The sequence below is a fragment of the Protopterus annectens genome, chromosome 7.part0 (genome assembly GCF_019279795.1).
Source record: "Protopterus annectens isolate FY-2018-M chromosome 7.part0, PAN1.0, whole genome shotgun sequence".
NCBI lineage: Eukaryota > Metazoa > Chordata > Ceratodontiformes > Protopteridae > Protopterus > Protopterus annectens.
Window position 1 is genome coordinate 89,626,778 of NC_056739.1, and position 20,124 is coordinate 89,646,901.

A 20,124-nucleotide genomic window follows, 5' to 3' on the forward strand; every position below is an offset into this window, starting at 1 on the left:
ACGTAGCAAGAGTATGAACAACTTTACCACATCACTGAATAAAGCATCTGGATATATAGCACTGAACATCCATGTAGCAGGAATATGAACGACTTTACCATGTCACTGAATAAAGCATCTGGATAAACAGCACTGCACATCCATGCAGCAGTAATATGAACAACTTTACCACATCACTGAATAAAGCATCTAGATATACAGCACTGCACGTCCATGTAGCAGGAATATGAACAACTTTACCACATCACTGAATAAAGCAACTAGATATACAGCACTGCACATCCATGTAGCAGGAATATGAACAACTTTACCACGTCACTGAATAAAGCATCTGGATATATAGCACTGCACATCCATGTAGCAAGAGTATAAACAACTTTACCATGTCACTGAATAAAGCATCCGGATATACAGCACTGCACATCCATGTAGCAGGAATATGAACAACTTTACCACATCACTGAATAAAGCATCTGGATATATAGCACTGCACATCCATGTAGCAGGAATATGAACAACTTTACCACGTCACTGAATAAAGCAACTAGATATACAGCACTGCACATCCATGTAGCAGGAATATGAACAACTTTAGCATGTCACTGAATAAAGCATCTAGATAGACAGCACTGCACATCCATGCAGCAGGAATATGAGCAACTTTACCATGTCACTGTATAAAGGAACTAGATATACAGCACTGCACATCCATGTAGCAGGAATATGAACAACTTTGCCACATCACTGAATAAAGCATCTGGATAAACAGCACTGCACATCCATGTAGCAGGAATATGAACAACTTTACCATGTCACTGAATAAAGCAACTAGATATACAGCATTGCACATCCATGTAGCAGGAATTTTAACAACTTTACCAAGTCACTGAATAAAGCAACTAGATATACAGCACTGCACATCCATGTAGCAGGAATATGAACAACTTTACCATGTCACTGAGTAAAGCATCTGGATATATAGCACTGCACATCCATGTAGTAAGAGTATAAACAACGTTACCACGTCACTGAATAAAGCATCTAGATAGACAGCATTGCACATCCATGTAGCATGAGTTTAAATAACTTTACCACGTCACTGAATAAAGCATCTGGATATACAGCACTGCACATCCATGTAGCAGGAATATGAACAACTTTACCACGTCACTGAATAAAGCATCTGGATATATAGCACTGCACATCCACGTAGCAAGAGTATAAACAACTTTACCACATCACTAAATAAAGCATCTAGATATACAGCACTGCACATCCATGTAGCAGGAATATGAACAACTTTACCACATCACTAAATAAAACATCTGGATATATAGCACTGCACATCCATGTAGCAGGAATATGAACAACTTTACCATGTCACTAAATAAAGCATGTGGATATACAGCACTGCACATCCATGTAGCAGGAATATGAACAACTTTACCACATCACTGAATAAAGCATCTGGATATATAGCACTGCACATCCATGTAGCAAGAGTATAAACAGCTTTACCACATCACTAAATAAAGCATCTAGATATACAGGACTGCACATCCATGTAGCAGGAATATGAACAACTTTACCACATCACTAAATAAAACATCTGGATATATAGCACTGCACATCCATGTAGCAGGAATATGAACAACTTTACCATGTCACTAAATAAAGTATCTGGATATACAGCACTGCACATCCATGTAGCAGGAATATGAACAACTTTACCACGTCACTGAATAAAGCATCTGGATATATAGCACCGCACATCCATGTAGCAGGAATATGAACAACTTTACCACATCACTAAATAAAGCATCTGGATATATAGCACTGCACATCCATGTAGCAAGAGTATAAACAACTTTACCACATCACTGAATAAATCATCTGGATATACAGCACTGCACATGCCAAGTGGTTCAGTAGCACTACACAATGCATCTTCCAAGAGCTGAAGTGTAGTCTAGTTTTCTCCCCATATGTCTTCTCAACTATGAGGGCATTGGTAAGGACACTCTGCAGCTTCCACTGCCATTACTAGATGTACAGAAAATTCTGAGCCACTGGGCAGAGTGGAATGTGAAACCCGCACCCTGACACTATAAGTTTAAGTATGACATAAAGGAAAAATAGCTAGATTAGAAAAAAATATACTGTTATGGCCTATTATTTTAAACCCAGAGGTTTTCACAGAAATAAATAAAAACACTGCTGCAGAGGGGAAAAAGACATCACACACAAACCACAGATGTAATTTCACTACGAAATGCAGTAATTCTTTAATGCCAGAAAGTGATGTTAAACAAAAGTACTAACAAATCTCATTTGTATCTATGCTATCCTCACCTTTGCTCATTCAGGTATGGTGTGGTATCGCTAGCTGGTCTGCATGCAACAGAAGTAGTGATTTCCAAAACAAATTGGGAAAGTATGGCATGAAAGAATGTAAATTTCAGCCTAACTTCAAGTTCAACTATGAATGTTAATCCAAGTTCTAGAAATCGTGACAGGCCCTGGTAGACTTTCCTAGGGAAGTATTCTGTAGAAAAGTCCATGTAAGCTCAGAGGACTTCCAAACAAACTAAACTTCTAAATGAAAAACTTAATTATTCAATGTCACAAAAGAGCTGACAAATAAGCAGACTTGTGTGTGACTTACCTTACAGGACTGTTGGTGCATGTTGAATGTGACAATAATGCCATCTGTGACCTCTCGGCCTGACCTTTCCACAAGGTACTCCACTAGTCGATTGGTAAGGTACGTTTTCCCAGTGCCACTTGGCCCTGACAGAACCAGTCGGCGGTGTTTGAGCAGGAGACTAATATAGTGCTGCATCATGGGCTTTGGGATCAGGGTCTCAAAAACCAAATTATCCACGCATTTTTCTTTCAAACCTTTAGGAGAAAATATAAACAAGATGAAAAAAGAGTTTTTAAAAATTATTAAACTGTGTCAATTCTTACTAGTAGACATTCTACAAAAATGACTACAGGGTACTACAAGTGGCCTGACACAGTCAGGAAACCAGCAAGTAAGCTTAGCAATTGTGTAACTTTGAAAGTTCTAACAGAAGTTACACAAACCATTACTGCCTGTACTGTAGTATGTTTGCGCTTCACCACTAAAGCAAAAAAGAAAACAGCTGTCATCCAGCTAAAAAAAGAAACAAATAAATAATGCAATTGTGTAACAGAAAAAAAAATCCTTTCCCTTTTTAGGTATTGCAAATAGATAGTGAAGTAAGAATTTGATGTATGGAGTCACACCCTACAGTGAAGAAGAAAAAATAGCATGGTAAATCTTTTTCTGAATGACTACAGCAGCTATCTTTGTCTCTGTCATGGTTGAGAGAGGCACGTATTGAGGTATGGATGGACCCTCTTCAGTTTCATTATGTCAAGTATGCCATGCACACAAAAGGAAGCAAGATGGCATTTATAGCAATAATGGAGAGGGGCAGCAGGGAAGAGGGTGGGCAACATTACAGAAGGGATTCCTTCACTTATTTTCTAATGTGGAAGAAGCGTTTGTAACTATGCTGCACTCCCCTTGAACGTTTTGTAACAGATGAAGCCTATGACATGAAAATAACCAGTAACTTACAAGACTGCTGCCTCTAACAGTACATTACTTTCTCATGCCTTCCTTCGTCCCCTGTACATAGTAACAATGATGCTTTTGTTACTCCTGCTACCTCTCTCAGTGCTCAGCCTGGATGCATTAACCATATTCTGAATATAAAAAATTGGGTTCTGACCCTTAGAAGCACTTTGTTTTACATAAAGGCACACAAATGATTGTGTAGTTTGTTTAATCCTAGTTAAAATCAATGCTGGAATAAATAAAATTCTTGCTACAGTATGTTATAAGTGCCGTTCTTAGAGCTTAGGAACATCACAATCATACTGTAGCCACAAGGAAGACAACTTGTGAGTGGCTGACTGAAAAACTCATAAGCAGAAGCATTCCCAATAATGACAAACATCTTCTGTTTCTGCAGACACACACACACACACACACAAACACACACACACACACACAATTCATGAGAAACTTTCTATTCGGAGGTTTTAAGAAGTGTTTCCTAAGCAGCAAGCCATAAGGAAACAAGACAGAGCAAGAATAAATAAAAAAAAAAACAAAACAAACTATGACTTGGTCACTTGTGAGAATTGCCAGTGCTGTAGGCAGCCAAAGGCAGCACTGCTTCTGTACTTTCTTACTTGCTGACACACCTACTTTTGCAGCTGGCATTTATTAAACAGTAATCTATCTCATTGTTTTAAATTAACACAGTGCATAAAATGTTATGGAATATGGCCATCTTATTTATATTCTTCAAATGACAAAGGAGACCTCTTAAACATTGATCTTAAAGTCATATTTGTCACACTGTATGACATCCAGTCATAACTCCTCTGATGTTGTAGCCTTCAAATTGCTTTTCCAGGTGCCTAGGATGTGAGCTCTGCAAGTTTCACAAAGTAAATCCGCTTGTCCTTGGCAGACCTACTGCCACCTTGTCTCACCCAAATCCTGACTCTAACTTTTCTGACAAGTGTTCCTTTTAGGGTAATTAGTGCCCTGCCACAATACAGTGGGAAGATGGCACTAGCCAGACATGCAAGGATTATTAATTCACATAAAAAAAAAAAAACAGAAAATACTCAGGTGACAGAAGGGCTCCATCTGTCCTTCTGTTCTACTTGCTTTTCATAATACCAGCTTGGCTTTAGAGATCCATGACCAGATTAGCGAGCATGTACTTATTTGTGCTTCTTCTCACTTTGTCCTTAAAGTAACCATTTTTTCCAGACAGCAAAACTGTCTTGTGTGATGTACCCTTATTACAGCTGAGAACTAAATGGTAGTCTAACTTGACTTCCCTTCTGTTATGTGGGTGCATCCCTTAAGATGCTTTGAATCTCTCTATAGATCATTAAGTGAAACCTTTGACCAATTTTTTGCCTTGTTGTAGACATTAAGTGAAACCTTTGACCAATTTTTTGCCTTGTTGTAGAATGCCTCATTCCCAAATTCTACACCCTGTGTAATATGACGTAATACTCCTGTGGTCTAATCAAATAATCAATATAATGAAATTAACATTTCTTGAGGCCAGCCAATTACTTTCTTATGCTTCTGACTGACAAGTCCCCAGTCTTTGTGCCATGATATTTGGTTACCTCTGGATACCTTTCAGATTTGCTGGTGAATCACCAACGCAGCTTGCAGTCCACAGCTGGTTTCTGTATCCCAAGTGCAAGAATCAAGCTTTCCTTGTAGTTATTCTTGACAAACACTCCTCTTCCTGTCATTTCATTTTTTTTCTCAACTTGTAATCTTCCCCAAAAGGGCCTACCAAGTCAACCGCAACAGTATGCACTCCCGCCGTTTGCACTCCTGGACTCCGCCTTTAATAAGGACATTAAAAGTCACCACATTTATTCTTATTATATAGACAAAGTCCTTGAAGTGAAAAGAAGACATGAAAACCTGGTGCATGCTGTGCTGTATGGCTCTTCCTTAACTGCTTCCTTCACCCACATTAGCAATCCTCAATGGCCATAGTGGAATGGAGTCTGACATGCCTAGGGACAGACTTGCCAAGAAAGGAATAACAGAAGCAGATGTAATGGGCTAGCCTCACAAATAGGATCTGTTTGGAAACTGGCCAGTCTCCCTTTCCATAATCACATTAAATTAACAACTGTGCAGATTTCTAATTTGTTTTGTTCTGTCTAGCTAATATTTCAGTTGTTAGGTATCTCCAAGGAATACAGGACCCTTCCTCCTTTGTGCTGGGGTGATGGAAAAATACTGGCAGGCAGAACACCTTTTTCAGGCATAATTCTGTTACTACATTGCACAAGAAAAATGGATTAACACACTGAAAGACCTTATCCTTGTGTAAAATGAGGAAGGATTTGCTGAACATCACAGCCTGCAACTCCAGTTCTTCTAGCAGAGCAACTGTCACCAAGATGACAATTTTCCAGAAGAGAAATTTGGGGAGTTCAGATGCAGCTGGCTCAAAAGGGGCAAGGTAAGTTTCTCTAAAACATAAATGAGGTTCCATGGTGGAGTAATCTCTCCACTAGCAGGTCTAAAATATGGGCTCCACTTAAGGAACTGCTTTACCGGCAACAAGAAATACAGAGGGGGGTACCCCAGCAGACCAACTGAGATGGCTAAAGCATATATCTTCACTGAGGCATAAAAACATATTTTGTAAACATCTGACAGTTATGAGAGGATCAAAGACACTTGGGAGTCCTGACATTTTCTGAAGCATCAAAAGGGGAATCTTTTCCATTTAGCAAGGTATGATTTCCTTCTGCTCATCTTCCTAGCTTCCCTTAGAGTGAGCAATATGACCTCTGGAAATGGGCAAAGTGGATGACAGCTGTATCAGCTTTACAGTCCTTAGGAATAGATGAATAAGTGACCCCCCCCCAAGCTTTATATCAAGATGGAGTAACACTTGGTCAACAGGACTGGTTCAGGCCTTACCAAGCTCAGTAAAAGGGATAACCAGTGTTACTTGGAACAAAAGGTTGCTAGCAAGCAGCACTGCTGGTCTCTACTTTCAACAAGACCTGGGGATTAGCAGTATTGTTAGACAGGTACAACAAATATATTAAGTCAAGTTATGGAGAAGGCATCTGTTGCCCAGTATCTTAGTGCAAAATGTCCTAAGGTGGTCCAATGTGAACCAGAATCTAGCTGGAGGAACACTTCACTCATTCCTCTTTCTGCATTCATTATCTGCTCAGTAAGCATAGATTAAGAGTGTGCTAAGAATTCTTACAACAAATGGACTCCTACAAAATGAAGTGACAAAGATGGCCTAGACAGTTTTAGACTATGATCCCACTGTAATATTCATAACATAGTTATGTTGGAGGAAGGCCTTCCAAGCCAGAATAAATCCAGAAAAACAATATCCTAGCTGCCCAACCCAAGGACAAGAAGCTAAACTGCAGAGGGGGACAAATGGATCAAGCAACTCCATTAAGATAACAAGAAGACAATGTTGTCACGTAGTAGACATCATCCAGACATCCCAGGTCTTTTTTCTTGAATGATAATTGTGAAAGCTGAAAATGATGATACACCATCTGTGACAAATGAGGGCCTAAATCCCAACCAGTGCAACCTGTTTATACGTGATGGGCAGGAGCTAAAATCCCATGACCAGCACCATTGCTTCCCAAGAATATGCAAGAGGTTACTGGCCTTAACAGTGCATAGCAACCAATGCTCACTGCTGCTTCAGAGGTAATAGCCAGCACATGGCAAATAAGCTTTATATCAATTACAGAAATCATAATGCCGCGGTGGTATGGCGGTAGCATTGTTACCTCACAGCAAGAGGTTCTCCCGTTCGATTCTCGGCGTGGCTTGGGAGTGCCTTCTGTGTGAAGTCTGCATGTCCTCCCCGTGGTTGGGTAGCGTTCGAAAGACATGCGTGCGTAAATGGGCGTGCCTTCGTTGGAGGTTGGGCGTCGAGCTGGCACCTCGGCGTTTCGTAAAAATCTACTGACAATCATTAGCGGACTGGAGTTCCGCTGTGGTGACCCCTTACCGGGAAAAAAGCCGAATAGACAAAAAAACAGAACAGAATTATAATCACTGACTACTCAGAAGATTATCCTTTGTTCCAAACCTGAAACTCGCCTAAAAGTATTTTGCATACACCCACACCCACAGCCAGATCTACTTTGGACTCTTGAACTTTCAAAACTTCAAAATTCATACGGCTGAGACCATCCGCTGAAAATTGGCTTTGTTCCAAGTCGGACTTTCCCGGTTAACAAATGCTAAATAAATAAAAATTAAAAATAAAATAATATCAAAGTTTTGAAAGTTCGAAACTTCAACAAAAAAATAAACTTTTTTTTACATTTATGCAGGGGGGCAAGCCCCCCTGCACCCCCCCCGCCAACTAAATATACCAATTCAGAGATCGCACTACAGTGAAGAGAATGTTAAATATCCTGTTCCTCTGTACAGAGATCGCCACTGTTCAAAGTTTCAAAACTTCAATCTTATGGTCTCGACTATATGAAGTTCAAAATTTTGAAACTTCGGGCTTCCAAAGTAGACCCTCGCAGCCACCCCCACATACAATGTTCTTCAGGAGATGTTAATACTCTCCATTAGCAACAACACCTTCACCATAACACACTGCCACCATTCAGACCAATCTGGTACACAAATACTGGTGACCCTTAATCCAACCATTAAATGTTTATATAGCATCAGTACTATTAGGTAGTCATCATTTAAAAAGGCAAGTACCAAGAGATGAGATGTCGCCAGGTCTGCATACATATCCTAATAATTTTAAATAAAACCATAGCCACAAGCTTTTGAAATAACTCTTTACTTGAAATAAAAAGAAGTTATGCACTCACCATAACGTTCCATGTTTGTAGTCCATCTCACCCTTCATTCTTACATATGGGTTCGGAGCCGATCCTCGGCTTCGACTTGGCCTATTACAAAGCTCAAAGTCTCTTAGTTGGCTCATGGCTAGGTAGGTATCCCATACTGCACCAGTACAATTCCCCAGATCTTGTTTGCTGCTAAACTATAGAAAGACAGAACTAAGGCTATCCAGAAAGAACAACAATAATGAAAGGTCTCCACCCTATCAAGGTAATACTATCCTGTCTCCAGATCTTTCCAGGACGGGGGTAGGTTCGTAAGAATGAAGGGCAAGATGGACTACAAACATGGAACGTTATGGGGATTACAGAACTTCTTTATGTTCTGTAGTCCTATCTCGCTTCATTCCTACATATGGGACAGCGTCTCTAGCACCTTATTCTTGGGTGGCTCACGGAAAAATACTCCAGAGTACCATGGAACCAAAGAAGTCTCTATCCCTAGAGGTCAGGTCCAATTTGTAATGAGTAATAAAGGTATGACAGATAGCCCAGGTTGCTGCTGCATAAATATTGTCAATTGGAACTCTGGCTTGGAAGGCAGAAGATGCAGACTGGGATTGTGTAGAATGAGCCTTCATCTTGAATGGTAGAGTCTTTCCATTAGAAGAATAAATGAAGGAAATACAGCTCGAAATCCAATTTGATAGGGTCGCTTTAGAGACTGGCAGACCTAGTCTAGAATCAGAGAATGGTAGAGTCTTTCCATTAGAAGAATAAATGAAGGAAATGCAGCTCGAAATCCAATTTGATAGGGTCACTTTAGAGACTGGCAGACCTAGTCTAGAATCAGAGAATGGTAGAGTCTTTCCATTAGAAGAATAAATGAAGGAAATGCAGCTCGAAATCCAATTTGATAGGGTCGCTTTAGAGACTGGCAGACCTAGTCTAGAATCAGAGAATGATATGAACAATTGGTTTGACTTTCTATGTTACTTAGTCCTGTGAAGATAGAACTATCTGTGAACATCCAAATGATGAACACACAACAACAGAGAGTAGTACAGCACTCACTCGAAGCAAGGGAGAAGCGTGTCTAAGTAAAAAATAAAAATAATCAGTCACCATACGCACGCTCTCCCTTAGCAAACGCTAAAGATGCTCCTTTAGTGCTTCTATAGTTCCAAAAAGTTCTTTACCCAAGAGTTCAAAGTCTCAAAGTGATGAAAAAGATCCACGAAACCAGGTCTTTAATAAAAACACAGTTTTATTTCCTAGGACGACAAGAAGTGAGCGCTTTCGCCAAAAGGCTTCTTCAGACTTATAAAATAGCACTCCATACTTCAGTTTAAATATAACTCTCTCTAAAATTATTGGTTAAAAGTTAATGACGTTCAAACAATTCATGCTTATACAAAGCAATCAGCATACTTATAAGGACAGGTACTTATGTTTAATTTAAAACAATCCTTACTACATTTCAAAGGGCAACAACCAAAATTCATCTATAAATGCATACATAGGAGCAGTTATGCCTTAATAACACTACTATTGAAACTGCTATCAGTACCATTTACTAGTAAATCTATGAGGGTCAAAATATTATATACTTATGTAAAACATTTGGGCATATGTGCTTTATTACTAACACTGTCATAAAAAATCTATCAAAATTCAAACGTTGCTAATTTGTGCAAAAGCAACATACTTATAAACAAACACTCAGACTCAGTTAAGAACAGTTCGTAAGACTATTGACAGGGCAAGCTAACAATATTCATGTATAAATACATATATTTAAACTACCATGCCTTAATACTAACCTATCATGAGAGCACTCAAAAGGATCTACGGGGATTCCATAATATAATATTACAGAAATTACCTAGGTCTATAGACTCTCCTATTCTTAAGGATAGGCTTAATTTGGACCTTGTCATTTAACCCCGGTGATGTGTCAGCTCTTAATCTGATGATCCATCTTACTTCATACTCTAAGGTCATATTAACTATATCCCCACCCCTAAAGCTATTATATATTTCCTGTAAGACATGAAATTTAAAAGTATGTAGTGCACCCATTGCCTGGTGATGTCTGGCCAGGGCATTGGTATCAGAGCCTATTCTTATATTATAATTATGCTCTCTAATACGATCTTTCAAGGCTCGATTAGTCTTGCCTACATAAAATGAAGTGCATGCTACACATCTTGCTATATAAATCACATTGATACTATTACAATCAGTCTCAGTATTAAAATAATATTTTTTTTTTAAATAACTGGGTGGACAAAAAAAACAGCATCACTGATAAACCCACAGTGATTACATGCACACGGCAGAGTGTTTTTTTTTTTATATTATCTGATTCTCTCCTCTCTCATCTTTTTTTAGGGGCAATATAATAACAAGGTTTTCTTGGTCTATTCTTAAATGCAAAACTAGGTTTTGGACCAACTAATTCCTTGACATCTTGATCGGATATTAAGATGTCCCAATGTTTATCATATAGTTCTTTTAATATTTTAGTATCCCTCGTGTAATTTAAAATAGGTCTTACTATTCCTTTGGAAGATTGTATAGTACCTTCATTGTTCCTTTCAGCTTCTAAAAAATATGGTTTAGCTGTAGTGGTACGTAACATATCTACTTCTTTTATCACTTTTTCTATCAAACCTTTATCATACCCTCTTTCAATAAATCTCTCTTTTAACTCTGTTACTTCATTTTTATAATCACCATCTATCGGGTTATATCTGGAAGCTCTTATAAACTGGCCTTTCAAAATGTTATGAAAAACATGACCAGGGTGCATACTCTTTTGGTGAAGAAGAGTATTCCTATAGCATAATTTCCTATGAATGGATGTGTTTAATAATCCATTATCTAGCCTAGATATTTCCACATCTAAAAAGGAGATGTTAAAACATGAAAAATTAAGAGTGAATTTTAAGAAACTGGTAGAATTCAACTAGGATGTGCAGATGTCCAACATCTCCATACCATAGAAAAAACAAATCATCTACAAACCTACGGTAAAATCTCACGTGGCTCTTGAAAAGGACAGATTTAAATAATACCTATAATGGTTAGGGAAAAACACCGGCAACTCTATAGTTTGGTTCAAGTTATTGTGAGAGCAAACTTTAGGGATAAAAGAAGGATTTGTACGAAGTGAAACTCGGGCTAGATAGACAGTGCTTGCAACTTTGATACTCATCTAGCTGATGTGATGGCTACTAGAAACAACATCTTCCACGACAGAAATTTCAGTGGATACAAATGAGCAGGTTCAAAGGGTGGAGAAGTTAGCTTGGACAGGACAAAGTTCAGATCCCAGGAAGCTACCAGTTTCTGAAAAGTGGGTCCCAGCAAAGTAGCACCTTTAAGGAAGGTTTTACACAATCTGTGTGACATCAGGTTAGACTCATGTTGACCCAAATGAAAATTAGATATCGCTGCCAACTGGACCCTAATTGTGGCAGCAGCAGATCCCTGATGTAAATGTTCAGACAAAAATTCTAAAACCACTGAAGTGGATGCAGTGTAAGGGTCTACATTCCTTTCTTAGCCCAGATAGAAAACCTTCTCCATTTGCTGGTCTACATTCCTTTCTTAGCCCAGATAGAAAACCTTCTCCATTTGCTAGAGTACAACTTCCTAGGGAACGTTTATGTGAAGATGTGAGGATGTGGGTCACAGCAGGTGAAAAATCATTATGCCATTAAGGAGTGATGAGAATCATTCTGCTTCCCAACAGCTTTGCTTTCTGCTGAATCACCTTGGATATGAGAGGAAAAGGAGGGAAAGCATAAAGGAGTCCCAGGGGCCAATCGTGAACAAGTGCGTTTCTCGGTGACTCCCCCAGAGGGGCGATAAGGGAAAAATAGCTGCTGCATTTGGAGTTGATCGGGCTGGCAAAAAGATCGCAGCAAGGCCATCCCTATTTGCAGAAAAACTGTTCCGCTTTTTCCAGATTCAGAGACCACTCGTGAGCCATCAAGGTTGCCCGGCTGAGCTTGTCAGCTATCACGTTGGTTGTCACTGGGATGTGCATTGCCACTAAAAAGCACTGGAAACATATCGCCCACTTCCAAACACGAATCGCCTCCTGACAAAGGGGGTAAGATCTGGTTCCACCTTGTTTGTTGAGATACCATACCACTGACATGTTGCCTGATTGGATTGCTATCGTCCCAAGAAGAAGAGAGTCGTGAATTGCTTGCAACACTAGAAGCACTGCCCTCATCTCTAGGACACGGATATGCAGGTGAGCCTCGGGATCTTGCCATGTGCCTTGGACAGTCCTGCCTAGATAATGCCCCTCCCCCACCCTATCTGTGAGGCATCCATGGTCACAGTAGCAACCAGATGGCGAGGAAGGAATGGAGTGCCTGCTGTTAGTTGGTCGGGTTGGATCCACCAATGGAGATCCTTTTTGCAAAACTCTGTTATGATGATGTGGTGAGATAGAGGCAGTTGTTGAAAAGACCACTGGGATGATAAAAGCCATTGAAGAATTTGCATATGTAATCTGGCAAGAGGGACTAACATTATGGTGGAGGCCATGGTCCCCAAGAGTTTCAGCACTGTCTTTGCCTTGCCTTTTTGCAAAGGAAGTAGACAGAGAACTTTTTGTGTGAGGTTCTGTGCTCTTTCTGCAGGTAGACGAGCTAACATGGTGACCGTGTCTATTTCTGCACCTATAAAAGTCACAGATTGAGAGGGTAATAAGGCAGACTTTCCCCAGTTTATTGTAATCCCCAACTGGGAACAAAGTTAGATAGTGGAATCTCTGGTTTGTAGGAGTAGATGCCTGGTGTAGGCGGTCAGAAGCCAGTCGTCCAGGTACGGAAACACTTGGAATCCTAGAATTCTCACGTGAGCTGTCACTACTGCCATACATTTGGTGAACACCCTGGGGGCTGTGGTGAGACCGAAGGGGAGAGCACAGAATTGGTAGTGACTGGCTCCCAGCCGGAAGTGTAGGTGGCTTCTCGATGCTCTGTCCATTTTTATATGGTAGTATGCATCTTGGAGGCTTACTTAGCATATCTAACGGTCTTTCCCTAACAGAGGGAGTAGAGACTGCAGTGTCACCATCCAGAACTTGTCCTTCTTTACGGATTCATTTAGTTTGCTGAGGTCCAAGATGGGCCTCCAGTTCCCAGTATGTTTTGGCACTAAAAAGAATCTGGAGTAAGTTCCAAATCCTAACTAGTCTGTGGGGACGATTTGGATGACTCTGTCTGTGAGCAACTTTTTCACTTCTACAGTTGCTTGATTCCTGTGATTGGGTGCACATTCGGGATCTTCTTGGGAACACAGGGTGAAAAGAAAAGGGTATGGAGTAACCTCTGGTGATTATTCTTTGTATCCATTTATCTTGGATGATATTTAGCCAGGCTTCTGGATACAAAGAAATGTGACCCCCAACTGGCTCTAGAGAAGCACAGCCGGGCCCCATATCAGGAGCACTGATAGGGACGGCCTCAAAACGAATCACGGCCTCCCTGGTTTTGTGGGCCGCTCCTGCCTCTAGGGCAACATCTACAATTTGCTCCTCTCCCTTGAAGGAGGAGTCACCCTGTGCAACCAGGAAAAATCTCTGGGACTTCTTGAACCACATTTTACCACCTCTCTGATCCTTGGGATATGGTCTAGAGGGGATGGTAAAACATACTCCCATGGCAGAGAGCATTTTCCCTTCTTGCTTGCACCTGGTGAGTGTATCTTTTACCTTAGGTCCAAACAACGAAGAACCATCAAAGGGGGCATTGGTAAAGGTAGACTTTAATGGCTCCGCAAAATTACACAAGTGCATCCAAGAGTGTCTCCTAAGGGAAACTCCAGAAACCCACTGCCCTGCTCGGTCCGTCGGCTGCATAAGAAATCAGCCTCATGGAGTAGTTAACAATGGAATTTAAGGTAGACAACTGAGCAGACACCTTCTCAAGGACTCCTTCAGTAGATGTACCTTGTAGAGTATCTCCCAACTCCTCAAGGAGATCTCTTTGAAGCCTCGTAAAATGTGTTAGGTAGTTCAGTGATCTGAGTGTGAATGCCGCTGAAGAAAAGATACGCTTCCCGTATCTGTCCATCATTTGAGACTCCTTATTCGGTGGATGGACAGATGAAGAAGTCTCCCCACTAGCTCCTTCTTAGTGGCCGCCGCCACCACCATGGCATCTACAGGCACACCCTTGGACAAGAATTCTTTCTCTTTGGGGGCAGACAGAAATTTATTGGGTATCTTGGGAACTGGCTCCATGGCATCAGGAGTCTCCCGCACCTTCCGACTAACAAGGTCTAAAAGTTCATCAAAAGGTGGAGACACCCAAGAGGATGAAGGTTGAGACCCGCAAGCCTTCAGGTACACTGACTCCTCACCAGAAAGGGTAACAGTGGGCCAGCCACCTCTCTGCTTAAGGATCTCTAAGATGTTTACAAAGGAGACATCATCAGAGGATGACTTGGGGGACCCTTCTGACTCCTCGCGGTCAGTGTTGGAGGTAAGGGACTCATTCTGGGAGTCTACATGCTTCCTCTTGCATGTCCTCTTCCGAGGGGGCTCTTCAGAAAGATATTCTTGGGAGGTCTCGGAAGACTGGGGGCCACCAACCGGGGGCTCCTGAGGCTGTGGGTCTCTGCTGTCGAAAGAGAGAGTAGGTGCTGAGACAGAGATCGGTGCACAAGGGGAAGGGTGTCTGTACCCTTCTGTGGAGCTGATAAGCGAGACAGCACACTTCTCATCATCTCAAAGGCAGATCTCTCCGGCTGGGAAGACCTCCTCGGCTCCGATTAGATGGATGAAGTCATCAGCTCCAGAGCCATTGGCTCTGAGATGGATGTAGGGTCCGAGCTCACCCTAGCTGATGCACCAAGAGGGAGACTCAGAACCGAGGAGGTTCGAGTCCAAGTGTCCCTGTCGGGCCTGACCAGTGAACTTCGGCTCCTAGACACCACAGACGGCACCCAAAGGTATCGGAGCAGAACTCGGCTCTGAGACAGCCTCGAGGGGAGCTGGAACCGAGGGTTCCACAACAAGTGGTACTGAACACTTCAGCTCCGAAAGCCCTGCATGGTTCGAAGGAGGAACCACAACAGGGGGGTGGACTCAGGTGGCTCTGGAACCGAATGGGTCAGAGCCAACATTATTTTTGGCAAGGCAGATGACTTCAGGAGTCTAAGCACTATTCTCTCCACATCTTCCTCTGACAGGCTCCTGGAGGATCCTGATGACAGTGTGGGTGATCTGGATCTCTGCACAATTGGAGATCTTAAGGTTGGGGAGACCGGCAAGGGATCTCTGGACCAGCTCCGATGTCTCTCAGCAGTCGGCTCAGAGGACAATGTAGCCGAGGAGGTAGAAGTCTTATCTGGTTTAGATAGTTTTTGAGGAGGTTCCGAAACACTGGATGGCACCGGATAATGCCTCTTAGCCGCCTTAACCTTCTCTTTTTTTTGAAGAGTGTGACTTTGAGGAGGAAGAAGAACTGGCTACGTCTTCCTCGAAGGAAGGCTTGAGGAGACCTTTCAAAATTAACTTGTTCTTCCACTCCTGGAGAACTCTGGAACTGAAGGAATGGCAGAATAAACAAGTTTCCTGCAAATGAATGGTTCAGAGACAATAAATACAATTACTATGGCCATCCGTAATTGACATCTTCTGGGAGCACTTTACACATTTTTTGAAACCCGAAGGTTTGTGGTCTTTAGACATAACAACTAGCTAAGCAGGAACACACAAGCACACAAGGATTAGGTCCTCTAATTTAAACAGGTCTAGCCCTTACCACACTCGCACACACAAGGAAGAAAAAGAGACGACTAGATCCTCTAACTTAAACGGATCTAGGTAGAAGGCTAAGTCATAGAAGAAGGTCAGAAACTATCAAACGACACTGCATACAGGTTACGTTTCAAAATATCTAAATGTCTAACTTTCTACATTAGAAATCTACGGCTCAGAAGGCTAAGTCATAAAAAAAACGGTCAAAAAACTTTCCAAACGACACTGCACACAAGCTAAATATCTAACTTCTTAAATTATCTAATTAAAAGAAAAGACTGGACACAAAATATAATAGCGAATATAAGCGCAAACCCGCAATGTTAATTTGAAAACTAGCACACAGGATACCAAACCGGAGAACAACAAGGGCCAACCTGTTCTCAACAACTAGCTAAGTTAAAGTCAAAAAATACTCCAAGAGGTCTGAAAACTACTACCAACACTATTAAACTCTATCTGGAACAAGATAATCGCTATAGGTAAACAGTAATGTAATAATAATAGAAAAAGGTTTTTAAACTTAGTCACGGCCAAACAAGAAGCATATCTGAACTCATAGACGCGGCAAACAAGATCTGGGGATTGTACTGGTGCACTATGGGATGCCTACCTAGCCACTAGCCAACTAAGAGACTTTGAGCTTTGTAATAGGCTGAGTTGGAGCCGAGGATCGGCTCCGAACGCATATGTAAGAATGAAGGCCAGATAGGACTACAGAACATATATAATTATGCAATGATCTTTACTAGCTGAACACATAGACATTGAAATACAAAATAAATGGGTTTTAAGAGACAAACTACATGCAGGAGTAGCAGCTTCTATGGGTCCTACAACTGCCATTAGCTAAAGGATTACTGAATTTTAACTACATCTTACTTGTAAATTCAAGCAGCAGTTCCACACCCTCAGAGGCAAAGGAGTGCAGGCTGAATATACACATGAATTATAAAGTAACAATAATATATCAGCATACAAAATATCGACATGAATGTGAAATATATACAAAGCATTTGTGAGTTTTACCACATAGCAGATTAGCACAATGACAAATCGAGCTTCTCTCCTGGAGCTGCAGTTCACTGTGTAGACACTGATTTTTTTTTTCTCCAAGTGTTTTGGGTTTTTAATACCATGACAGGACTGAACCCCATTTCTAAGCAAAAGTATGACTAAAGTTCATGAAATTAGTATTGTTTCAATCTTTGATGTCAGCCAGAAGTGCTCTTCACAGCACCTGCAATGTGCCCAGTACTGACTCCTTCTGCAATTCATAAGAAGTTACAAGTATAGGTAAAATTTCTAAGTACAACTGTAAATTATTTTTTATAAGACCCTTTGCTCCTATTACTATTGGAACTGTCTGGCTACACTTCTTCCACATTGCTCCTGTTTCTGTCTGCGTATCCTGGTCTTTTATGTCTTTGTGTGTCTCTGTATATAAGACACTGTAGTCACTGAGTGTAGCAATTTCAATAAACAATGCTACTTTTGTCTTCTTTTTATGGTCTACTCTATCTGTTTTTCTTGCATCTATTTTTGAACTGTTAATAATGACTGATCCCATGTGATATAAACTTCATTTTCTATAATGCTTTGTGGCTCATGTTTCCAATGTTTTTCAGCTACTTCAATATTACAATGTTTGCACAATACCCAATGCAACAGTCTTGCCACATTATGCCTTTCAGTATTCAGTCCTTCTGCCACAGTATATCACAAACAGCAACAAGATGTGTGACTATTTCCAATTCTGTTTTATAAAACCTACATTTGCCTATTTCTCCCACATGTTCGATGGACTCTGTAAACCAATGTGTACGTAGTCTACTGTCTTGGGACTCCAACATTAACCTTTTGTCCTTTGGCTTAAATTCACTTCTTCTTAACCATAACTGCATTTAATCCTGATCAACATGAGGTTGTTCTAAGAGTTTTCTATACATGCAACTATATTTATGCATTTTCCATATTTCTTGACTTCTCATCTGATCCTTCACCTTTAATTCTCCCTTTTGTTTTTTGGCTCATTCAGTTGCTGCCTGATTTTATCAACTTCTGGTTTGGTTTCCGTTCCCACCTGACACCGATGTGCTTCTGCTAAGCTTAGCAGGGATGTCATCTTAGACTTATTCTCCTCATGTTTTAAAACTTTCACTATGTTTGGGTCTTGTGAGGTCAACAGATATGTATGCATTTCTACAATTGCAGATCTATACACGTACTCAGTTTCAAGAAGGCCCATAGCTCCTTCAGAACAGTGAATATATATATAGTCTTTGTATACACTGATTTTTATAACTCATTTGATAAGAATGAAGTATCCTTCTTGCTTTCCTAATGATGAACTCAAATTTAATCTCCACCTGCTCCAAGGCATAAAAAAGACAAACCAGAAACTTGGCTTACTATACCGCAATAAAAAAATTCTCACTACCAGTGCTAGACTCTCCCTTGCACAAGCCCTTCTACTTCCCTCCCTCCTATATGCTGCCCTTGTACTCACTAACATTCAAACCACAACCCTAAACAAACTTCAACAAACCTACCATAAAATAGCTAAGTTTGTCACAAACTCACCTTACACTGCACATCACTGCCTTGCTTTAAACTCACTCCAGTGACTTGAATTCCCCCAGCTCCTACCTCTATCTCAACTTCAAATGTTACATTTCATTCTTAATAAGCCTGCATCCTGTCCTACTCTCTCTCTTCACTCGTCTCTATATACACCACCTCGGACCATCCGCACTTCCAGTCAGCAACTACTGCTCACATACCAACCAAAAAAAACTATAGGCAAACACCTATAGAAAAACTCCATTGCATAAGCTTGGAACACACTCCCTATAGATATACGTTCCATCATCCACTCAGCACACTTTAAAGATAAACTCAAATTTTACTTACTTAACTCCAAACTTTGTCATTGTCCGGCACCAACTTAAGCATCCCACTGTAATAACGTTCTTCCTCCCGCCTCTCTCACATAAGTACCCCATTACCTTAGATTATGTATGTTTTCTAATCAGTTCTGTTGGTTAACACTCTGCTTGTACAAATGTAAATATAACTGCTATTATCATTAAATAAGAAGATGTGCAGGCATTGCAATTTCTACCTTTTATTTACATTTTTTGTATAATTGAATTTTTGATGCTTAATTATATTTCTTTGCATAACTTAGTCTTTCTCTGTCAAATTCTTGCTGTTAAAATTTTCTGTAATTTGTTCATGAATTGGAGCTTTTCTCCTCGGGGCTCCACTGAAAATGGGCCACAAGCCCATTTGGACAAACCCGGTTAACAAATGTCAATAAATAAATAAATAAATAAATAAAAGGTACACTATCAAATGTCTCCAGCGAACTCAAATAGTTCACTTATTCATTTTCAGTTTGTCATCCAGGTAGTGTACTGATCCCAAAGTGGGCCCATTTAAAACCAGTCGGTCATCCAAGTAGTGTACTGATTCCAATTTGGGCCCATTTAAACCAGGCTATTATTCAGGTAGTGTACTGATCCACAGTAGGCCACTTAAACCAGTCTGTTTATCCAGGTAGTGTACTGATCTAAAGTGGGCCCATTTCAACCAGTCTGTTACTCAGGTAGCGTACTGATCCAAAGTGGGCTTGTGTCAGCTAGTCTGTTACTCAGGTAGTGTACTGATCTAAAGTGGGCTCATGTCAACCAGTCTGTTACTGAGGTAGTGTACTGATCCAAAGTGGGCTCATGTCAACAGTACAGTTTTGTACCTACCATAAATGTAGATGTTCGAGTGTTCACACTGCTGCAGTCATTACACTTGGGTTATCCTGCCGTCAGGCGGTCCCATAGTCGGCCAGAGTTCCAAAGTCTTGGTCTGGCGTTGGTTGCTGTCGCTTCTTCCCTGACATCAGTGCGCCAGGGGTATATAAGATGCATCCGACA

At 40.8% G+C, this 20,124-nt stretch overlaps 1 protein-coding gene across 3 annotated transcripts in view; it reads right to left on the bottom strand.

The window, feature by feature from the left end:
* NAV1 (neuron navigator 1) overlaps nucleotides 1-20,124 on the bottom strand; it is a 2,383,470-nt gene that overhangs the window by 221,817 nt on the left and 2,141,529 nt on the right. For all 3 annotated transcript variants that reach the window (XM_044076515.1, XM_044076516.1, XM_044076517.1), the window contains one exon: nucleotides 2,666-2,901. In XM_044076515.1, the coding sequence (XP_043932450.1) occupies nucleotides 2,666-2,901 (236 nt within the window). The remainder of the gene's footprint in view (nucleotides 1-2,665; nucleotides 2,902-20,124) is intronic.